Source organism: Rhineura floridana, chromosome 6 (assembly GCF_030035675.1).
Source record: "Rhineura floridana isolate rRhiFlo1 chromosome 6, rRhiFlo1.hap2, whole genome shotgun sequence".
NCBI lineage: Eukaryota > Metazoa > Chordata > Lepidosauria > Squamata > Rhineuridae > Rhineura > Rhineura floridana.
In genome coordinates this window covers 74,884,173-74,908,466 of record NC_084485.1, presented here as the reverse complement: position 1 = coordinate 74,908,466, position 24,294 = coordinate 74,884,173, and the positions used below count along the sequence as shown (strand labels likewise).

General features: G+C 39.0%; 2 protein-coding genes across 3 annotated transcripts in view; one reads left to right on the top strand and one right to left on the bottom strand.

The window, feature by feature from the left end:
• Window positions 1-9,348, top strand: part of LOC133387511 (ADP-ribose glycohydrolase OARD1-like) — a 20,157-nt gene extending 10,809 nt beyond the window's left edge. Inside the window, exons 3-5 of the mRNA XM_061632430.1 lie at window positions 1,265-1,323; window positions 5,466-5,578; window positions 6,753-9,348. Of these exons, the coding sequence (XP_061488414.1) occupies window positions 1,265-1,323; window positions 5,466-5,578; window positions 6,753-6,855 (275 nt within the window). The 3' untranslated portion in view covers window positions 6,856-9,348. The remainder of the gene's footprint in view (window positions 1-1,264; window positions 1,324-5,465; window positions 5,579-6,752) is intronic.
• On the bottom strand, window positions 5,645-24,294 carry APOBEC2 (apolipoprotein B mRNA editing enzyme catalytic subunit 2). 2 transcript variants are annotated; one of them, XM_061632429.1, is made up of 3 exons: window positions 23,930-24,294; window positions 12,061-12,608; window positions 5,645-6,206 (listed from the first exon to the last, which is right to left on the bottom strand). In XM_061632429.1, exons 1-2 carry the CDS (start codon window positions 24,082-24,084, stop codon window positions 12,068-12,070), a joined length of 696 nt encoding a protein of 231 aa, XP_061488413.1. In that variant the 5' UTR covers window positions 24,085-24,294; the 3' UTR covers window positions 5,645-6,206; window positions 12,061-12,067. The 2 variants fall into 2 exon arrangements, with proteins under 2 accessions (XP_061488413.1, XP_061488412.1); XM_061632428.1 differs by lacking the exon at window positions 5,645-6,206 and adding an exon at window positions 9,433-10,021.

The following is a 24,294-nucleotide window of genomic DNA, read 5'->3' as shown; positions in this document are numbered from 1 at the left end:
TTATAGCTTTTGTGGTTTTAATGTGTTATACTATTTGTTGTTTGTTGTTTTTTATATTTGTGAACTGCTCTGTGATTCTGGATGAAGAGCAGTTATATAAATGAAAATAATAAATTCTGGCAATAGAGACTAGGTTTCTGCCCCTGTAAACAAAAATGTTTGGGTAGTTGCATTGACTTTAATAACAAATAACAGTTCCAGTTCTGTTTCTTTACATATATGTGGAGTCTGGGGTGGGTTTGTGTTTACTGAAGTCTTACCAATGAAGTGTTGCTCAATGGCTCAGTTGCTTCTTGGCCCTTACGTGACATGGGGCTTGTGACCCAGCTCAGATCAAGTTAATGTACTGATTGTATACTAAACTGGTGTCTCCATGAAGTATGTATGTAGTTGCTGTGATCTAGTTGTGGAAGGGTGATCCACGCAGTCAAAACAGTCCTTTTTTGAGCTGCTGCAGTTGTGCATACTGTAGCATGTGGATGTACTGTTTTTGTACAACCACTGCCTCCGCATGTTCCTGCCTTAGATTGCAAGCCACTGGCAGCCTTCTCACACTCCCATGGGCTATTATATAACTCAAAAAGTGGTTGAACAGGGCTTATACAGTTTCTGGCCACTCTAAAAAGTTTCACAAGAAGTGCAAAGTATTGTTTTTCTAAGTTAACTAACCTTACCTTGTGTTCAAAGGACTCTGTGGGACAGGAATTCATCAGTATCCTGTGAGTTTCAGACTCAATATTTGAATTTGTATGTTTTGTGGAATGCTTAAATTATCCTTGTAAGACATTCTCTTTCCTTGATTGTCCTTAATTGATTCAGCAGTAGTCTTACCTATTCTGCTAAGATGAAAAACATTGTGGTATTATAAGAGATGTGGCATACTGGCCATATTTTACATATAACATAGTTTTTAGAATTCCGTGAATCCTATAAGCACTTGTATAGTTACCTTTTATCCTGTAGTTGCTTCAGTAGCTGTGCTCATTTATGTGTAGTCATGCTAGTCAAGAACATGTAGAGTTGATTGCTACATTCTCATTGTTATATATAATCCTATTTACATAATTTTTAGATGTTCTATCCCAAAACCAGCTATGTGGGATAGATCACTGGATAAAATGGAATGTTATATTGGTCCAGTATATCAATTTGTGCTGCAATGTTCCTATAAAATAATTCAGAAGTTATTGAGAAATAATGTACATTTTTACAGCACTTTAGAGTCATCAATTCATTGGTTTAAAAGTGTTTTAACTTATCTTAGAAAAGAAGACTGGGGATGTGGCTGTTCTGAAGAGAGAGAATCGATATGTGTACTATCTGGTAAGATAAAATTTGTGATAAATTTGTGATAAAATTTGCTTATATGAACTGGCTTTAACAGAGGGAGACCTATGTGTATTAACATTTCTGCATCTTCATATGTGAGTTGCAGATAAAAGCATCCTTATCTTCATGAACTAATCTTGCTGCAGTGTGTTGTGGGCTGGCCCTTACTAGTTTCTGTTTTCCTGTAAAAACAGCTGTATTTCCCTTATAAATGTGTGTCATAGCTGAGCAGATCAGCTATCTGAGAAGAGAACAGTTTCCTCTCTCCCGCCTCTCTGTCATCAGTCTTTGTTGATATAGCTGTCTAGGATGGCTACTGGAATGTCTGAGAAGACACCCAAGAAGAAAAATAAGCATTTGTGTGGTGCTTTCAGGGAGCGACTGTATGCAAAAGCATTGAGCCTCTGAGAATGCACAGCCTATAGTATAGCCACCCTCTTGATGTTGACAGGAACCAGCCTTTTTAAGCCTCGGGTAAGCCCCCACTCTGGGTGAAGCCTTGAGCACTGCCTAGAAAAGAGACAGAACGGAGCTGCTTGAGACCAGTCCTTGGGATGTGGTCCAACGCTGCTGCCTGATGAATGAAGGTTGGAGCAGAAAAGCATAATATACTGTAAATAAACATTCCTTCTTGTATTTCTGGATACCCAAAAGAGATACAGTAGATGCTGTATAGCGTTTAAGGCTGTTATAAGTGAATGTGCTTATATATGTGAATATAAGGCTTATATATGGGAATGTACGGTTGTTGGCCTTACAGCTTAGCACTGTTTAGTGAATTTATTATGCCCTGGCTGTGGCTAGCTTTATATCTGTCTGTATTATTCACTGGCTAAGGCCATATATGTTCTATAAGTCTGTATGCACACTTTATGCACTGGCTGTTGCCAGGTACTTGTATGTCTAGTCTGAACCAGACCTCAAAATAGGAATAAAAATATATTTATGCTTTCTGTTATAGAATCCTACTTTCATTTCCTGATACATCCTCAGTCTCAAGGGGAACTTGGGTAGGATTTCTTTTTCTAGGGTTACCTACTCCAGTTGTCCGCTGTGGATAATAGGACTCACTTAGGTGAGGACAAAGTTTGACATACAAGACTCGGAGGTAGACATAAGCCTAGGAAAAACATCCACTAGATGTCTACTGCATCCACTAGATAAGGGTCCAGGGAGTAACAAGTGTAACCTCAGTAAGAGCTTGAACTTTCATTAGAGTTTAAATGCAAATTGTTACTGAAAATGATGTTGTTGTTTGATGCTGGTATGCCCTATCTGTATTATCTAGTACATTTCAGAGTAGTCTGTACCATCATGTATTCATGCGATCACAGTTATTGCCTTCACTGGAAATCATATCAGAAAACTTTCAGTGATTCAAGAAGTGGATTTATTCACATATTTGAAGCTAAGTAGGGAATTGTGCTGAATACAATTTAGAGAACTGTTACTATAGTTATTGTATAGAAATAGAAGAGGACAACAAAAAGGCAGAACAAGACCTTATTCCAAAAGATTAAAGAAATTAAAGAGAAATGTAAACCAAGAGTAGGGATGTTGAATAATCAACAGGGAAACACACTAACTGACGGAGATACAATAAAAGGAAGATAGAAGCAATACACTGAAGAGCTATATAAAAGAGATGCAAGGATGACAGATTCATTCATGGATGAACTGTATGATGAAGAAACAGAAATTTTAGAATGTGAGGTGAAAGTTGCTCTTAAAATACTTGGAAGAAACAAATCACCAGGAACAGATGGAATACCTATAGAGTTGCTACAAGCTACTGAGACTGAATCTGTCCAAATTTTGACAAAAATTTGTCAAGAAATCTGGAAAAACTAAACAATGGCCCACAGACTGGAAGCGTTCAATATACATCCCAATTCCCAAGTGAATGGATCCCAGGAAATGCAGTAATTATCGAACTATTACCTTAATATCCCATGCAAGTAAAGGAATGCTGAAGATTCTACAACAAAGGCTCTTTCCAATATGGAGCTAGAAATGCGAGATGTCCAAGCTGGATTTAGAAAGGGAAGAGGTACCAGAGATCATATCACAAACATATGTTGGATAATGGAACGGACGAAGGAATTTCAGATGAAAATCACCCTGTGCTTTATAGATTACAGCAAATCCTTTGTGTAGATCATGAAAAACAATGGAATGCTTTAAAAGAAATGGGGGTACCCCATCATCTGATTGTCCTGATGTGCAACATATACTCTGCACAAGAGGCTACTGTAAGAACAGAATATGGAGAAACCGGCTGGTTCCCCATCGGAAAGGGTGTGAGATGGGTGTATTTTATCACCCTGTTTGTTTAATCTATATGCATATCATACGGAAAGTGGGATTGGACCAAGATGAAGGAGGTGTGAAAATTGGAGAAAGAAATAGCAATAATTTAAGGTATGCAGAGGGTACCATACTACTAGCAGAAACCAGTAATGATTTAAAACGAATGCTGTTGATAGTTAAAGAGGAAAGCACAAAAGCAAGATTACAGGACTTTAGTCAAGAAGACTAAAGTAATGACAACAGAAGATTTATGTAACTTTAAAGTTGACAATGAGGACATTGAACTTGTCAAGGATTATCAATATCTCAGCACAGTCATTAACCAAAATGGAGACAATAGTCGAGAAATCAGAAGGCTAGGACGGGGGAAGGCAGCTATGAGAGAACTAGAAAAAGTCCTCAAATGCCAAGATGTATCACTGAACACTAAAGTCAGGATCATTCAGACTATGCTATTCCCAATCTCTATGTATGGATGTGAAAGTTGGACAGTGAAAAAAGTGGATAAGAAAAATCAACTCATTTGAAATGGTTTGGAGGAGAGATTTATAGGTACCAAGGATCGCGAAAAACAAACAAGTGGGTGTTAGAACAAATTAAACTGAAAATATCACTAGAAGCGAAAATGATGAAACTGAGGTTATCATACTTTGGACACATCATGAGAAGACATGATTCACTAGAAAAGACAATAATGCTGGGAAAAACAGAAGGGAGTAGAAAAAGAGGAAGATCAAACAAGAGATGGATTGATTCCATAAAGAAAGCCACAGACCTGAACTTACAAGATCTGAAAAGGATGGTTTACAACAGATGTTACTGGACGTTCATAGAGTCACCATAAGACATAATTGACTTGAAGGCACATAACAAACATTCTTTTGATTTTAAAATATCTCTTTACATATTTACATAGACAACTAGCTCCCTCTCATTTTATCGGTTTGTACTACACTACATTAGGAAGTTTCATTAACAGATTTCTGGCAGGGTGAAATGTGTTTATTTATTCAGTTGAATCATATTCTCCAAAATGACTCCTGTGTTGAAAAATCTGTTTCCATGTTTGCAAATTGCATTTGTAATATGAATTTTTTCTGTTAAATTCTCCCAGAACTTAACTATTTTAGCTATTTCTGTAATACATATTAGCAGAAGTAGTATGGTTAGAATTTTATAAGCAAAAAAGAAGTCATTGCTTTTTTTAAAGAACTTGTCAGAATCTTAAAATAAAAGGAAACCCTGGCTACAAAATTTAAGTTTTTACCTTTTTTTGAGACAAGGTTTTAATGTACATAATAAAATAAATAAATAAAAATAAATAAATAAATAAATAAATAAATATCTATAATGATGCTGTTTACATGTCCCACTGGCACAGATTGCAAGTACATAGTTTTGTGAGTGCAGCATGAATGCCCAGATTATGGCAACTCCTAGCATATCTTAGTTTGCTCGTTTAATCCAAATAGCCAAATAAATGTTCTAGGTTCAGGTGATCTACCTTTGGTTACTATCAACAATCTTGGCTAAAGTCTTGCTGACTTCACATTGGGTTGTATTCAACTAAGCCATGCTCAGATAGACCCATTGAAATTAATCTAAATTAGTCATGTCTGTTGATTTCAGTAGGTGTACTCTAAGTAAGACTAGGATTGAATACCACCCATTGTCCTAGGTAAGTATGTGTAAGATTTCAGCCTAAGGCTGCAATCCTGAATATGCTTACTAGGGAATGGGTCCCATTGAACTCAAGGCATGTGTGTTGTAAAGGAGTCTAATCTAAAATGTGGCTAATCCACATTTTACCTTGCATTTACTTTCAGATTACAAAGAACAAATACTTTCATAAGCCTACCTATGACAATCTACGGAAGAGCTTGGAAGCGATGAAAATCCATTGCCTTAATAATGCTGTAACTTGTATTTCTATGCCGAAGTAAGCAAATTTGATGTGGGAAAATTACTGTTACAGTTTTTGGAGTGTACATATCACATCTATATGTTACATATTGACGTTTTATTTTTCATTAGAGAACTTAAAATGCTTTAAAAATATTTTTGTCTGTGAAACTGAAATACATAATCAAAAACAAATTTCCACAGTAAGTCTAAAAGGCCAGAAAATAGACAGGTCTGGTTTTTTCTACTTTTTAGATCTGGAGGAGAACTTAGTGCTATGTAAAAGGTAACTAACTGAAACATCTAGAAACCATAGCTTTTAAAGGGTTACTAGAATTTAATATTCTATGTATATATTTATAGATTATGAGAGTGGAGGGAAGGACCCTTTCCATTTTGTTTCAGTTTACCATATAGAAGTTATGGAGGAGAAAATAAGGTTTACTTGAGGCCAAAGTATAACACTGTATTTTGGAGCAAAGGCATGCTTTCCGAGATAACTGCTATCTGACTACCTCTGAGTTGATAAAAAAAAGTTGTGAAAAATAAATCCAATTGATAACATTGTTAGTTTGTCACAATTAAAGCTTGGAGTATTCTGTAGATCAGGGGTTCCCAAACTGTGGTCCATGGACTATTCAGATGGTCTGTGTCTTGTGGCATGTCTGTGAAAATACAATTAAATATTATAACTACTTAGCATTGTGTATTACAATTGCTACAACAGGCAGAAAAAATCATTAACTGGTTCACCAAGACCCTCGGCAATTTTCAAGGGGTCTGTAGGAAGAAAGGTTTGGGGACCACTGCTATAGGTAATATGCTGAGAAATCTAGACCACTTTAGTGGTGTTCCTAATGAGCCAATAATATGTTTGTTTTAGCTTGCTGGCTTTTTTGCAATTGATTATATGTTCTGCTATAGTCTTGAGAGCCACTGGTTATTTTATTTTTGCATGTGTAATCTAACGTTATGTCTGGTTCAGATTTCACAGTAAACTTGATTATGAAGGTGCTGCAGAAGAGGGATTTTTAGGATAAATCAGTAATTGTGAATGTGTGGGAATACTTGGGCATGAGGCTTGTTGTTGTATTACACTTTCACTTAATGCACTGACTAAATTGATTGTATACTTGTGTTGGCACCTCCTGTGTACTTTATATAAACCTCAAAGAGAAATTCTCAAAACACTTGGATTCTTTATCTTCCAGGATTGGGTGTGGACTTGACCGCCTGAATTGGAGTAAAGTTTCAACAATGCTTGATGAAGTATTTGAGGATACAGATGTTAGCATTACAATTTATACCCTTTAATTTATTATCCTTTTGTATTCTGTGTTTGTAACTGATTTGTGAAAAGATGGTGATGTGATTTTGTTCTATTTCCCTTTCTCTTTCAGACATTTCTCACCATTACTAATATCCAATCATAGACAGTGTTTTGTAGAAATTTATAGTTAAAGCTTTTAATTTTTAATCTCTAATTTTTAGGATTTTGATTATGTCTATATGGAATGTACTTGTGTTTGGTTGTAAGTCGCCCAGAGTGGCAGATTAACCTCTGCCAGATGGGCGTCTAACAAATCTCATAAATAAATAAATACATACATACATACATACATACATACATAAACAAACAAACAAATATTTTAGGATTGTTTGTCCAACAATGTGTGTGCTTCATTCAGCAGATGAAACTACTAGTTTAAAAAAAAAGCAGAATGCCTTTGCATTGCTACGTTTTGGTTAGTCTAGCACCTTTTGTTGTGCAATCTTGTGTTTCAGAATAAGGCAAACAACTATGGCACCTCAGTAGCCGCTGTATATCCTCAGTTAAAGGTAATTAGATTTTCCTGTTTACTTCTGTGTAAATAAAATGCCTTTTCTTAGCACAAGTGAATTGTTTGTTTTTAAAATGGTGTAGTATCTCATTGTGCACATGCAGGGTCTGATGTGCACACCCACTTCTGTTGTTCAAATTAATGAGGAGTCCTGCTCATTTGGCATTTGGATCAGTTCAGTCCATCTGTTTCACAAACCACATATTGCGCTAAACAGCAAGGGAACAAATCAGTACTAAATAACATGATTAAGCAACTATATAGACCCTCTTTAAGGGGGCCATTATATTTAACAAGGGAGTTTCCCAAGTCTTCTCAAAATATGCACATATTTTCTTCAGTGGTACTATGTCTTGCCATATATGGTTAATGCTTTCAAGGTTGCTTCTTGCAGAAAAATAAATGCTCCTGCTCCATATATTAAAATGTTTCTATAAAACATTGTTTCCATGAGATCTGAATATATATCTATATGCTGTAGATACCTACTAGCATATTTCCTTGAAGAACTGAATACTGTGTCCATGAAAGGATACAGGTGCCAGAGAACAGAAATGCTGCAAATATAAGGAAAGCTCTGAGAGCGAATATTTCATTTCCCCATATACTTAATATGAAGATTCTATTACTACTGTGGTCCTCTTATTTATTCTATTGTCAAATCTATGTATAACAAAGCATCTGTATCAGTGGCTTTATTAACCCAGAGATTTCTGCTATTACACATTTCTGATCATACTATAATATATGTTGTGATCTGGAGAGCCCTTTTAGGCAGATGCATAGGCTTATGTAGGTCCACCAGAGTTTTGCGCACCCCTCTCCCTCGTAAGCTGCTCCTTGCTCTGCTTCAGGGGCTACATCAGAAGTTCCCTGAAGCTGGGGCTGGTATGGAAGAAGGGCCAGGCTGAAAAGAAGGGATTCATGCCACCATACATGCTTCTGGATGGGGACTATAGTTCTTTTTACCTTTTAGACTGGAATCCTGTACCTCTTTACTTGGGAATAAATCCCACTGAACTCAGTGGGATTTACTTAGTTCTGGGTAGACATGTGTATGTACTGCCTTCAAGTCGATTCCGACTATGGCAACCCTATGAATAGGGTTTTCATGAGGCTGAGAGGCAGTGACTGGCCCAAGGTCACCCAGTGAGCTTCATGGCTATGTGGGGATTTGAACCCTGTTCTCCCAGGTCGCAGTCCAACACCTTAACCACTACACCACACTGGTGTATAGACATGTATAATTGTACTGTAAGGATGATAGCCATGTGAGCCATAAGTCTATTGATTGCAGTGGATCTATTCTGATTATTACTGAGTTAGCTATCTATTGCCCTTAAGATTTCCAAAATTATGGCAGGCTTGTTTCACATTTGGGTCATAAACATGCATTTATTTTATTATATGGGATTAGGCATTATTATTTTTCCTCAACACAAATTTACTAGATATCCTGGATTTCCATTGCTTGTTCGTATTTGTCCTCCTTACCTTTCTTTTGTAGTACATGGCTTTGCTAATTTGCTAAAGCTATATCCGTACCTCCGATTTTGCTTTTGCAGTCTGCATATGGAACACTACCAATTGGGTCATATGACAATGTGTAGGAATGGTTAATGTGAGTAGTGAATGTAAATTTATATGTGAAAGATCTTATCAAGACTTTATTAACCCGGAGGTGAGTTACTGTTGTCTCTTATCCTTATAATTCTGTTGTTCAAGCTGCAGATACAAGTAAGTTTTTTTACATCAGTAAAAGTGTCAGTGGTACTGGATTGTTTCAACTCTTGTATTTGCTTTGTTTCCTATATGTGCTGAAGTATGTTGGTGGTGTATTGCAGAGCAGTGGCCATGACTGATTGTGTTTACTTTTTCAAAAACTTTAGTCAAATTGTGGGCTAGATATTAGAATGACACGTGTGGATCACATCTTTCTCATCCTAGCAGCATGAGTGTGTTGGAGTGTGTGTGTGTGATGGTTTCTTAAAACTTGAATTAACTTAATGGTTTATTACCTCAACTATCTTGAGAAAAGTACTCACCCAAGTTAAATTCAGCAAGTGCTTTATTTTTTCATTTGCTCTTTTATGTTGTGAACTCTTGTGATAGACCAGATATTGAGCTTTATTTATCTGCCACAGAGCAACTAACCTGCATATTAAGCTATGGATTTTAGCTATGCATGATGAAAAAGAGACCAAAAGAATTTCAATACTTATTTTATGTTGTCTTGAAGAAGATCTGAAATATTTTTAAAAATACACATTTGCTAAACTTATTTAATTTGCATTGTTTTGTAGGGTGCTTTTTGGTGTGGTTTGACTTGTTTGCCCACAGTTTTCAAAGATGAAAAAACTTTGCACTGTAGATCTTTAACTTCATTCCACACCTTAATGCTTTTTCCTTCCATATGAACAGCGCCACTGCAGGTTTATATATTTCAAACAACCAAATGCCTACATGCAGCATAATAAATGTATTTTTAGTCTGTCAGCATGGCACCATGTCAACCAGAGACTTGTGGTGGTATTTTTCTTTTTCAAAGTGACTCTGGAAGACTGAAGGGGAAGTCCCAGATGTCAAAGCATATCATGCTTGTCTCTCCATAGGGTTGGCAGACTTCTTACAAGCAGGCCCTGGAGAGAGAAAGGGAGACTTGAGTTGCTTTTCTCAAATGTGTGGGGCTTTACTGCTCTCAATAAGCAATAGCTCACCAGTTTGTGCCTCTTGCAAAATGAGAAAAACGATATAAATCTGTTTCTTTAGCTTGCGGTGGGGTGTTTGCCTGATGTTTTTCTTTACCTCTTGCCGGGTGCCTAGAATAAGTTCCAGGTGGCACATCTTATGTAGCTAGAGAAAAATTCTTGTGGTTTTGTTTTAGAATGGGGTGTCTAAGATTCTTGTTGCCATTTTATTTGGAGACTGGAATCGGACTTTTGTTTTATACTGCTGAGGTTCTAGTTGAGATGTATTGTGATGTTTGCTGTGGTGCCTGCTTCATTAAATTGAAATATTAGGAAAAACAAATGAGGTTTCCCCTTTCAATGCCTGATTTAAATAGATGGGATTTCTAGCACAGAATTTGTACTACAGGAAAGGCACTGTCTTTTGAGACATACATCTAGATCTTGCTCGTTATAAATTGTAATGCATAATATACTACGGTTACTTGTTCAGATGGAGCAGCAGACAGCCAAGGGATGGGGCCATAGCTTAATAGTAGAGCACATGTTTTGCATGCAGAAGGTCCCAAGAATCCATACAACCTGTTAAGCTTTTATCCTAATTTGCTTGCACAAAGCTTATGCAGAGATTAGACTATTTTCTGACTTTTTTTGAGCATTCTCATTTATTTGTGGGGCAGTTATATGACAGTGAGCATTCATCCTGATCTACTTGCAGGTGTATATAGATCTTCCCATTAATCATTTGTTCATCCAAGACTTGTCAGTGCATCTTTCCTGTCTCTTTCCTAACCGCAAAACATTTTTTTTAAAGCGGATTTGTTGCTCTAGGGTGACAGAGCACTTTAATGTACTTTAATTGCACAAACCTAAATTTGCACTCTGTGCTGGAATCCCTCCTGTGAAATACTGACAGTCTGGAGCCACCCCCAGTTCTAATCCCTGGCATCCCTACGTAGTGCTAGGGCCACTGCAAGCCATTTTAGACAGGAGTCTAAATCTTTGACCCTCTATATGTTGTTAGACTTACGGTTGCCAGTTCATTTCTGGGCCTAGTTCAAGGTGCTCATGCTTGTTTTTAAAGCCCTAAATGACTTAGGTCCCAAATACTATCTGAAAGACTGCCTCCTTCCCTACAAACTCTCTCGGGTGTTGAGATGGGCAGAAGGGGCCCTCTTGGTAGTTCCAATGCCTTCAGAAGTTTGGGGGGGTGACCCGGGAGAGGGCATTCTCTGTGGCAGCCTCTAAGTTGTGGGTGTCTTTTCCCACAGAGGTTCTTCTGGCATCTGCACTGTACAGATTTCATTGTATGCTGAAAGCACATTTCTTGTCCCTGGCTTTTGACACTTGAGAGATATATGTTTATATATATATGGTTTAGGACCTCTTATGCTTGTCAATGTGATTTATATTAAACTGCATTTAGTAATATATTTTGTATTGTTGTGATCCCCTGGAACCTACTGGTGAAGGGTAGGTAATGCATTTGATGATGATGATGATGATGATGATGGACTCCAGGTCTCCTAATCTCTGGCTACTGGCGATGCTGACTGGGGTTGTTGGGAGTTAGAGTCCAGTAACATCTGGAGAGCCACAAGTTAGCTATCCCTGACATAGACAGTGCTGAGATAGATGGACCAATGGTCTGAATTGATACAAGGCAACTTTCTATATTCAAGTGCTGCCCCCACAGTGAGGACATCTGGGAAAACTACTTTCATGTGGCAGGGCACTTGGTCTTCCACATATTAACAGGCGCTATGTGGAGATTCTGCTAGACAGAAAGGGTTTTCATAGGCAGCATCCATGTAAATTATGAAACAGGCCTCAGTATGGCTCTTCTGAAACCATTCTGCTCATCTTTACTTTGTCTTACTAACATTGGACAGACCAAAATGTATATTGTTTATTGAGTTAGATGGTCTGAGAAACTAAACTAAAAAGGAGAAATCTTTTTGAAATCTAATTTTCAAAAGACATATACTTACCTGAACCTCAATGCAAAATTTCAGCAAGCTTTTCTTCATAATACTGGTAGTTCTCTTGAATGTCCTCCCAGGGTGTAAATGCCTTAGCTTCTTCACCTTCCTCCTGCTCTGCAAAATTCTGCCAGACGTACTCAAAGTCTTGAGGCTTCATGATTCTCAATTTACAGCCAGCTGTCTTCATTTTCTTCAGAGCAGCTTGGATCTCAGGCTCCTCCCACATGAAGAGACGGCCCACTATGATGGAGAGCCGCAGATTCTTATTCTTCTGCAGTGCCTTAGTTATCCGATCAGCACAGCCAACACAGGGGCTGGAAGATACGTACCAGGTAACGTTGTAGCGTAGGCCAGATTCGCATGTGGGCAGGATGGTATTGAAGAAGGCATCTTCTGCATGGGCTGCTGCATGTTCATCCTCCAGATATCCCCGGAAGGTTTTTGACTCCTTGGCTTGAATCTCTATGATATAGCATAGGAAAGTCTTGTTTCTGCCTGAACTGTATTCTACATTCCTGAACTGGAATTTGAAAAAGAAGGCTGGAAACCGTTCCCTGTATAGAAAGTGAAAGAAAGTCTGTGTTACACATCTAATAATACATAATCAGCTCATCCAATGATCTTAAGGTGTAGTGGTGATTACTAAGTACTAAGACTACTGAATTTAGAGTTCATCAGTAAATGTAATGCTATCTCTTTTTTCTAAATAAGGACTATGGGTGGTTATTCCTCCCATCCATTGTCATGCTTTTATATGTAGACTGAGCTCTGTGGGGTACTGGCATATCCAACCCATGTTGTCTAGCTTCACTGCTGTGCATGGGGCTTTAGCATTTCACTGTGTTCTTCAGCTGAGTATTAAATTATATGACCCAACCAAATGTGTCCTTTTATCTCTGCCAGGGTTCTGTAAGGTCTTGTAAAACTGGACTTTCCTCCACTGTATTTCTTGCCAGGTGAATTTATCTTCATCCTGTTTCTGTTTACTGTATGCATCAGATGCAATAAGCTCTGGGCCTTCAGACTCTCATGCTCTGAATTAGATACGCTTTAATATGCTATAGCGTAGTTTGTTAGTTTGCTGCAGGAAAGATGACATGGCACCTTTTCTGTAATGGCTCAAATTCACTGGCTTTAATCCAATGTTAATTTTACAAGTAAAACTGATGACAAATTTTCAGATGACATTAGCATATACTAGGGATAACCAATGTAGTGACCTCCAGATGTTATGGGCTACTGTACCCTGACTATCGGTCAGGCTGGCTAGGGCTGATGGAGGTTGTAGACCACAATATTTGGAAGGCACTATAGGTTGGCTGCCCAAGAGACACTAGGATTTAAAGTGCTTGGAAAGCCTTTTGCTCATTGTGGATGCCAGTACAGTCAATAGTGTGTGGTGGAGTAACATCCATATGTCTGCTGTGTTCTCCTAATTGCAAATCATTTCAGTGTGCATATTCCAGTGTCTGTGTGTGGATTCTAAACTCTGCTGGATAAGACCTTAAACAGATCTTGCCTTGAGGCTTTGAAGTCCCTGTCCTTAGCAATCACAGATTGTACCAGATGGCTCGTGCACCCTGCAGTGCTGAAATGCTTAGTTATTCATCACTGAAAGGGCAAGGGGAAAAGAAACGTCATGTCAATCAGCACATATGCATATATCTAGTTGCCTTTTAAGCTCTCTTGTGTGCTTTTCAGCTTACTCCTAACAATAGCTTTTCTAAGCCAATAGTGTTCCAAAATTCTCAAAAGACTTCTACAGCAAATTAAAATTCATAGCTCACTGTAGTTCTAAGACTGGACAGCATGTATTAGCCAACTGACTTACTCTCCCCATTTGCTTTATGTTAATTATTTCTTTATGCACATTTCTGATTATTAAAAGAGGACTGAGCATATGATATGTCTGAGTGTTAGGAAATACATATATCCTCATTTTACCAATGAAAAACATGAGCTATATAAATCTTATGTTGGGGTTAAATTAAAATCCCCAGTGCTTGTAAAACTATAGTTCACTTGTCCTATCTAAACCAGCTTGGGCTTTATGGGAAATAGAACCAAAGTGGCCTTTATTTGACTTTTGATATAAAATGTCGGTTTATTTCCTGGTGACCTGACCCTTACCTACATTCCAGTGGCTCGCATAATAAAAGCCGGTTTAAGCTGGAAACTTCCCTACTATGTATGTCTTGTATCACATCCATGCCTATGACCTTGTTTATTGCTATAAAGGTGCCTTGCATAGAAATGTTATAAGCTGTTCCGCTGCCCCTCAGATCTTGACTTGTGAAACCCTTTGATATGCAAGCGTAGTAATTTTCATGTCTGTCTCCTACCCATGGGGCGCCCGGTTGCAGCCGGCCACCCCTTTACTCTTCCCTTCTTCTGTAGTTGCATAGTGCTTATCTCTAGGACATGCGAAGTATGCAGACATGGAATCTAAGAGATAATCTTAGTGTTTCCACTTTCGTCCTTCCCCCTACACCCCTTTACCTCCTTTTGTCTGCCCCAAAGCTATAGTGTCTAGCAACTGCTTCTTTTGTATTTTGTGACGTATGCCCAATACTGTAAACTTCGGGGTGAGCCTATATAAACCCTATGACACCAATAAACAAGGTTCCCATGCTGGCCTGCTTCGGCTTGTAAGTATTGGGTCCCCTTTGCAAAGGTTTTTGTCTCGTGTTACTTGATCTCTGATAGTGGGTTCATTTGCACTCAACTCCGCACTCTTCCCGGGTGTAATAAGCGAGTTGGGGTTGACAGGGCGACTTGCGTGTTGGGTTTGGACCTAACACTTACTACTTCAGATCAGTCCTTGAAACTAGATGCTAGAAGTCTGGGTATTTAGAGCTCAGTTCTAAACATAGTTAGATCTTCTCCGCTTTCCTTTACAGGAGTATTTCTTAAGTTATTCTCATGCAGGAATACTTTGGAAAACATTGGAACTGAGATTCCAAGTGAATCTGTGAGGTAGTGCTGGTGAGCTAGCCTATCCCTATTTGTGAAAGTATCAGGGCAACTAGTAATGTTAAGTATGATTTAAGAATCAGACAATGAGTTGGGAGACCTAGGCTCAAATCCCTACTGGGCCATGAAGCACACCATTTCCCAGCCTAACCTACTTCACGGGCTTGTTCTATGGACAAAATGATGTGTATAAGGGAATCATAAACACTACCTTGAGGAAAGATGGGACATAAATGTAATTTTTAAAAATCCATATACATGTACATGCCCAGAGGGAGAATGGCCTGTGAAATAAACCAAACTGCTTCTCAAATAAATGTTGAAATCTGAGGGTCTGAATCTTGAACCTTACTTTCCTATTATCTCAATAAGGTTGCATTTAATTCAATGGTTATTGGAAAGAAATTTGATCATCTGGGGTCTCCCAGTCTTAGGGTGGAAATACAGAAGTTCCCAACCACATGTTTGCTAAAAATGGGAATGGGAAGGGAGCATTTGCAGGGGACAATCAGTGGATGAGACGAGAATACCTAACCATATCAGACAAGCTGTTTTGCTCCCATTTCTTCCAGCTGGGCTCTAAGAATGGAAATTAACCCGCTGGGAGGGAAATGGCATGGTAGGAAGGAATTGCAGGGACAAAGGGGCAAGTGAGATCTCTTCCTGCCGTTTGAATCCACTTTGTAGTCCTGCACCCACAATATCTTGCAACAAACATAGGGTTTGTGGATATAGTATGTAGTAAAATAATAAATTATGACGATATCCACAAATCATTTACCCAGTCGCCTCTTTGCAGCTTCTGTACTGCAGGTCTTGTGGCACTGACCATGGCTAAGCAATACTGCTTTGGCTTTATGACTACTGAGAATCTGTTCTCCACCCTAAAATAAAGTTATTAAGGAAGGGAAAGTATTTTTCATAGTGCATAGATTTTAGACACAGGCTTACCTTTCGTGAAATGAACGTATTCTGGAAACTTAAGCTATCAACACTGCCCTGACAGTCACCTGTTCCCAGCATGTTAGGCAGTTCGCATTGCAATTCAGGTTTATAGTATTACATGGGGCATGCAGAAATTCAAGGCCATCTGCCTATGTCATCCTTTTTCCTGTACAATACTTGTCTTTCCCTGTCCACGACTCTTGGGAGCTATTAGAAGGTTGTGTTTTTCTGATCAGTATAAGCTGTCTATTTTGGTTTGTACAAGATCTATGAATGACTTTTTAAGAACATTGCATTTTTAGATTATGTTAACATGCTTATTATGATGATACTTTGGGCACTTCCAGATGACCTGTTTATTAAGCATTCATCCTAATTTGTTTGCAGGGAGTCTAGACAACATTGTGACAAAGCAAGTGCTAACACACACTTTCAACTGCATTTTCCCATCATTTTCCTTATTGCAAAAAGTTAGATCTTTTGTGGAAGCAACTCCCAAGCAATTATAATTGTGCAGCCTCAATTTGCCAGCATGTGATTGAATCCCACCCCAAAATAGTGACTATCTGGAAACACCCTATATTTTCTAGTCTCAAATCATACATAGTTTTCCTACTTAACTTTGCTGACAGCATTTACATCGATAGCATAATTTAATGTGGTATTTGAAGTTGTCATTTCAACGTGAATTACATGCTTTAGTTGATATCAACACCTGGCAGGGTTAAATCTATAAAGCACTCTACACCTCGTTGTTGTTGTTATGTGCCTTCAAGTCGATTACGACTTATGGTGACCCTATGAATCAGTGACCTCCAAGAGCATCTGTCATGAACCACCATGTTCAGATCTTGTAAGTTCAGGTCTGTGGCTTTCTTTATGGAATCAACCCATCTATTGTTTGGCCTTCCTCTTTTTCTACTCCCTTCTGTTTTTCCCAACATTATTGTCTTTTCTAGTGAATCATGTCTTCTCATATGTGTCCAAAGTATGATAAACTCAGTTTCATCATTTTTGCTTCTAGCGACAGTTCTGGTTTAATTTGTTCTAACACCCAATTACAGTATTTGTCTTTTTCATAGTCCATGGTATGCACAAAGCTCTGCACCTCTAGATGTTGTGATATATACTTTTATTCTTTAAAAGTGAGAGATGTGTACAGTGGCATCATATAGAAGATTTTTAGAGCAAAGATATATGTGTTTGATTATCCCTTAAGTGAAATTTCTCATAGCTTCTGATCCAGCTACTACCAGGCAGGGCTGTGTAGTCGGAGTCGGAAGCAATTTGGGGTGGAGTCGGAGTCGGTAGAAATGTACCGACTCCGGCTTCAAAATAAATTTTGATTGACAATTTTTTTAAAATATAAATTCAAAATGTCAAAGAAGCTTCCCATGAAGTCAGCTGTAGTTGAGCATTTCACCATAACTCAAGATGGAAAACATTTTGTGTGTCAGTGTATGACACAGGACCCAGATGAAGACAAATGCTGTGATGCCAAGATCAGTGCATATTCAGGCAGCGATAAAAATGCTCCTATGAGAGCTTCCAATTTAAAAAGACATTTACAGCCCTTTCCAGGGCTGTGGAGTTGGAAGCAATCTTGGGTGGAGTCTGAGTCTGAGTCAGACAGTAGAAAAATAGAGGAGTCGGAGTCGAAGGTTTGGCGTACCGACTCCACAGTCCTGCTACCAGGTGGGAAGTAGTAGTATATGCTATCAGTGCTAGCATCACTTGAAGCATGACCTTGTCTGAACTGCTGATAGTAATAAGATATGTGCAACCTAATTTATATGAATAGTTTGAGTCTAGAAATGCAGTGAAAGAACTGGAAATATACTAGCATATGTAGAGATGTGATGGCCCGAAAAAAATCAGGGGGAAAAGTTTTTCCCCTGAATTTTTCTGTTTTTTTCTGGGCCTTCACATCTCTAGACATATGGCTATGGAGGGACCTACACAAATCACATGACCAGAAAAATCAGGTGATATCAGTTGAGATTCATATATATAGTGCTTTCCAAAATACAGAGTGTTTCAGATATATTCTCCACGTAAATGGTAAAACAGAGCAATCAAAGGACTCCATATTGTGTTGAAGTTAAAAAATAGTGGCTTGCCTAAAGGCCACCCATTTCTGACTGAAATGAGATTTGAACCAAGAACTTTCCATCTCATAGCTCACGTTCTTAATTGTTGTGCTAGACTAGCACTTCAGTTACTTGTAGAGCAGGGATGGCTAGCCTATGGCCCTCCAGATATTATTGGACTACAATTTCCATTCCGTCATCCCTAACTATTACTCCTGGTGGCTGGTGGGAGTTGGAGTCCAATAGTATCTGGAGGGCTACAGGTTAGTGCCCATTCTAGAGATATTGTTTAGTGTCATCTGGCCATTTTTTCCACTGGTTTCATTGTTAAGATTCCAGACTTCTTAAAGCAGGTATTTCTCTCTCTTCATTTCCTATTCTATTTATAAAGAAAGCAGACATTTCTGTGCTTGGTTGCCAACTGGATGGAACCAGATATGATTCCTGTCTAATTTGGTCTTCATTTACAATATTTCCATGCTTTGAAAACATTTTCCTTTGTACTCTGAATGTAGAAATCTTCACTTTCAAATCATGCAGGCATTCAAACACTTCAGTGATTATTCAGGAATTTTCCTCTGCTTCAGTTATTGAATGTTACCACTGTTATGCTTTTCCTTCTTTAAAAAGTACCACATCCCTTTCACAAAGTATGGAAGAAGACTTGCCTATCCCAGTTGCTGGCCCATGCTGCCATGTGACTAGTTCCAGATGTAGCCCCAGCATGACATGGCTGATGTTGGTCTGATAAAAGTGTAACTCTTTTCTGCGTCATCTGCTCCCCCACTCTCTGGAGAAAGGGGCATAGGCAGGAAACAGCTCCATCACTTATACTGAAGGTGGGGAACCTCAGGCCCGGAGGCCAAATGTGGCCTTCCAGGCCTCTCCGCTTGACTCTCGGAACTCTCTGCAGGACACAGTCCTCATTGGCCCCAAGTGCTTTGCCTAGCTGGGGTGTGTCCTTGAACACTGATAATGCCTCCTGTTTGTCGAGATTGAGGACGGAGAGGGTGTGTGAATGTGTGTAGAAACTAGCCTACTCTACAGAGGTAAAATGTACATTCAATGCTCCACCCACTTTTGCCTCTAGTCCTACCCCCACTACACATTGTAGCGTTGAATTAAGGTACAGCTGTTTGTGGGGAACAGCGCAACATATGAGTGATACCCACATTCCTAAGTGCATTTACTTGTTGGAAATGTAACTTATTTCAACTGCTTCCTCTTCAAATAAACATGCTTAGAATCCTCACGTCAGTTGAATTATGATCATTTATGGTTATCAGTCATGCCAGTAGAAAGGCAGAAATGCAGTGTAATGACCTGCATGAATATCACCATGTTAGTCTATTTCAACTTCTCACCATCCTCGGGAAGACATCCCTGATTAGAATGGCTGATCAACCACTATGAAAAGCCAAACAAGTCACTGCTGAGAGTAGATCTTGAGAGACTTTGGAGACATGGTATCAGATATCCACATGATCATGACAGCAGTCTGCCACTGCCAAAGAGAAGGGAATGGGATTTGCACTTTGTGTTATTCCATACTTTGGGCTGTAGCTATTTGGCTGGTAGTTTAATTTCCATTATAGAAGCGTGTAGTGTAAATTAATGCATCTGCTGGAGTCTCAAAAATGTACCTGGCTGCTTTAGGACAACACTGTAGAAAGGGATAGGAGGATATTAATTAATTATACAGACTGGTCAGATTCCCAGCACAAGTTCCACAGCTGCACCTGTTGGAGACAGCATAAAAAAAACCTTGGCAAGACTCCATGAAGCTTTTCTAATCTAAAGGTGGCAACTGAAACGCTTCAACTGCCACGGGATAATTAGGCAGAAATGTTGGTATGTTTGGTGTTTTTAATCCCCTCATTAGATAGATGACTGGTTTCATCAAACTAAAGCTTATAAATAAACAGAAATTTTGATCAGAGATTTCTTTTTGGAGCTGCATGGGTTGGTGCAAAACACTTTAAAAAAGTAATGATTATGAAGAAAAATGTCTGGCTACAGATATTCAAAGCTTTGACAGGGCCAATGAAGTGATCTCAAGTGTGCTCTCTTATATTGACTAGACTTACCAATTAAAAGCAATTTTGTGCAGTGGGCAGTTAAGTGAACCTAGATCTGGCTTCAAATTTCAGCTCACTATGGACTCATTTAGTCTTTGGCAAATCATACTTTTTAACTTCTCATTTGAGAGAGAGATGTGAAGAACTTTGCAAACTCTTAAGATCAGTTCATAAGATTGTCACCTATGTATGTTTTCTCTGTAAGCCTCTGTTTTGTTTCAAAGCAGTGGTCCAGATTATTAATATTTTTTTTTTATTTTTTAAATCAGTTAAAATGGCTTCCTGTCATACTGTGTGGTGGTATCTGAGCCTGCAATATCAATATCTGAGCCTTCAAACACAGATGTCTCTCTGAATGACTGGGCATGCTGGATGTACAGAACAATAGTAATTTCAGTTATATTGGGAGAAAGCCTCATGCAAAGGTGTGAATCGAACTAGAAAAAACATTAAGTTACAAACAATGAGAACTTTCAAAACAAAGTCTGAGGGTTTTAGTATTTGGCTTTGTTTCTTGGCTTTTAATCACATACTTCATGTGCTCAAGATATTTTGTAGGTATGATAATTGAATCTTAGGCTGCGTCCAGATGATAGTTTTGACTACAGTTGATTTAATACTGAATCACTGAATAAATACCTCATGGAAATAATTATTAAGCAACAGGTGGTTTTTCTTCAATAATCCTAGGAACATAGGAAGTTGCTTTCTACCAGGTCAGACTATTTGTCTACCTGGCCCAGTACCATCTGCTCTGACTGGTGGTGGCTCTCTAGACTCCCAGACCAAGGTTCCCCCCCCAATCACCTACTACCTGATCCTTTTCATTGGAGATGCCAGGATCTTAAGTTAGATGCAAAAGTGCTCTGCCACTGGGCTACAGTCCCTTCTGTACACTGGAGGTGGTTTGCTATGCTGTTCCTCTGTTCCAACCTGTTCTTCTGTTTGGACTAGTTGTCATCTGCCATTTGCATGGGTTGTCCCGTGAGCACTTCTGCCTGTGCAATGGGACTTCCTCTCCCTCTCCTTGCTGTACCCCCAAAAATCTGCTCTGGGGGGTTGGTTGATACCCCAGAACAGATTTTGGGGGATGGGAAGAGGTCCTGTTGTGCAGGGGAAGTACTTGCAATAATGGGATGTCACTGGGTCTACCCATTGTCTCTGGGTCTACTCCAAGTATGACTTGGTCAGATACCACCATGTATTCAGTACCCTAAATTCACTGGAGAAGGATGAAATAGAAGTGTGATAAAATATATTAAAATAATATGTGAAGGTGTTAGATGTACAGAAACAGTGAATCTAATATAATTATGTATGTGTGTATATATATCTGTAACCTTTGTCTTTAGAGCAGAACTGGCTAGTCCCCATTTTGGGGGCGTGATGCAGCCCTCTAAGCACATTCTTTTGGTCTTCCAAACCCCTACCAATTTTGGTGGTGGCTGCAAAAATATTTTTTTAAAGTCAACAGTGCTGGAGTGGGCAGAGCCCAGCAACCTAACAGAGATACAAAGTGCTCCCTCCTTAGTTGTCAGATCACTCATGTGATGAGCAGAGAAAAGGTGACTGATAACCCCTTTCCTCAGCTGCTCTGTATAGATTACCTGAGGGGGGCTGTGTGTGTCCTGTGTAAGCCCAGCCCATGCAGTAGTGTGGGGTTAACACATCCACTGCTGGCATGCAGCCTCTGGAGGGTTGGCCAAGGACAAATGTGGCCTTCAGGCCTCAAAAAATTAGCCATTCCTGCTTTAGGGTGAAGACTCAATTAATTTATGGTTTTAGATTTTAAAATATATTTGTTGTGTGAAATGGAGCTGTTAAAATGTTAATTCTCACAAAATTGAGGCAACAGCTATAGTTGAAATAGTATAACCTGTTTTTTGGGGGGGGGAAACCATGTCAACAGCGTTATTAGTTTCAGTAATCTAGTATTCACACACAGACATTGTGCCGTGGTGTGATGTCAGACTAGGACTGGCCAAACCCAGGTCTAAATTTCCTCTGCCATGAAGCTCATTGTGTGAGCTTGGACCTGCCATTGTAAGCCCCACCTGTCTCATGTGCTGATGTGAGGATAAAATGAGGATTGGCCATGTACACCACCTTGAGCTTCTTGGAGGAAAGGCTGGATATAAATGTCATAAGAAAATAAATATGAATGTTGCCTGTTCCCAACTCCCCAGAGGTCCATTGCTCATTTGCCTTTTTAGCAAAGCTATCGGAACTAAAGACCCTCTGTCCATGCTCCTGTTTGTGTCACATGTCACGATCAACTGATGAGAAGCAATTGCCAATGGTGTGAAACATAGATGGTAGTATGACATCTAATTACTTATTTATTTTGTTCTGTTTTGTTTTTTGTTTATATACCACATAATGCCAAAATAAGCTTCGAAGTGGTATACAAGTATAAAAATCAATTACATAAATTTTAAAATATAAACACGAGTAACTAAAATGTGTAATGAAACAATCCCAATAAAGTAACAGGAAACTTTGGTTGAGAGATAAAGGGAATGTCTGTACAAACAGTATACGCAGTATGGTCTCTTACAGCACAATCCAGTGCATGTCTATGAAGAGGTAAGTTCTTTTGAGAAGTAAGCTCCAATGGGCTACCAGGTAAGTATGTAGGATTACAGCCTTGAGCTCCGAGTTCCAAATAATTCAGCAATTTGTGGTGTTAAAAGTTTATATTCACAGTTTGTCTTGCTATTTTTGGTGAAGACCAAGGAATGAATAAAATTTAGTCTTTAAACCATTATTCCGCCCAGAAGTGGCTTAACTTCCTAGAACAGAATGAGATGATGCCTGTCAAAAGAGCAGAAGCTTATAAAACTTGCAAGCAGGAGCCACCCAGACTCAGATGAGAACAAAGCATTGTATCGGGGATTACTGGCTACCCCCATTCATCTGTGTTCAGTTAGGAGGGTCTCATTCTGTTCTTTGCAACACTAGTAGAGAACATTGAGAAAAAAGGGGGTTGCAAAGGTACTGACCCAAATTACTAAGATATAATTACTGTATTCAGATCATTGATTTAAAGTTTATGACGACTACTGATTTGTCTTGGGAACAGAATATGCTGACATAGAGATCATTCCTCACTTCAGGTTGTACTTGAAATCTTACGTAATTGCACATATGGTTACGTGATAAGTATTAGTAATGCTTAAAGAGAACAGATCAGGAGATTTTTCTGGAGAAAGCTTTCCCTTCTCTACAATGATTTGATTTTATCTACCTAGGTATGAACCAAAGATGCAACTATAACTCTCAATTTCAGAGTTAGAATAGATAGTAAGTCCCTCCAATCCTACTGAATGATGTTCAGAAAGTTTCCTCTTTTTTATTTTAATGAGGCTGCATATGTGGAAAAGGTTAACCAAATGCATGACATTCTTGCTGATCTGTGGGAGGGCACACAGCAGGCAACATCTTGCAGTATGATTAACACCATGGGTGAGCATTTTTCCCAGTGAGGGAGAACAGTAGTTTCAATGCCATAAATTATAATCATTAAATAAATATATTTGCAACTGATGGGCTTTGAGTTCATCCTGCCTGAATAATACTTAAAACTCTCTATTGTATGACAAAGTTCAGAAATAATCCGGTACCATCTTCAGTCAGCAAAACTTTGAGCCTGAGGCAGACCCCTCTTTTCTGAAAACAAAAACAACCCCCCCAACTGTGGTGGCCAGCTTCTGTAAAACCCTGAGCAAAAATCTTTTTGTCTTTCATGCATTTAGTGCCACTGAGCATAGGATAAAACGGAGCTCTTACCCTGTTACAATTTCAAAGGGTGGTAGCTCCTCTAGCTCCTTTGGCTTTTCAGACTCCTCTGCGTTTTCTGCAGTTTCTGCAGTTTCAGCCTTTTCAGCCTTTTCGGCCTTTTCACCATTCTCAGAGGCTTTGGGCTGCTCCTGCTTCTCAGCCATCCTCTTGCAGTGGCTATCCAGAGACCAGAGCGGTAGCCAAGAGCTGTGCTCAGGCTTCAGAAGCAGAAATGTGACAGGAGGTGGGGGGAAGAGCTGGGAGTTCCAGCCCCTGGACACAGTTGTCAGGAGCTATATATGGAATAGTAAAAACGACGGTTGGGAGCAGGCTAGGATGACCCCAGAACACTCGGATATCGCCTCTCCTTCACT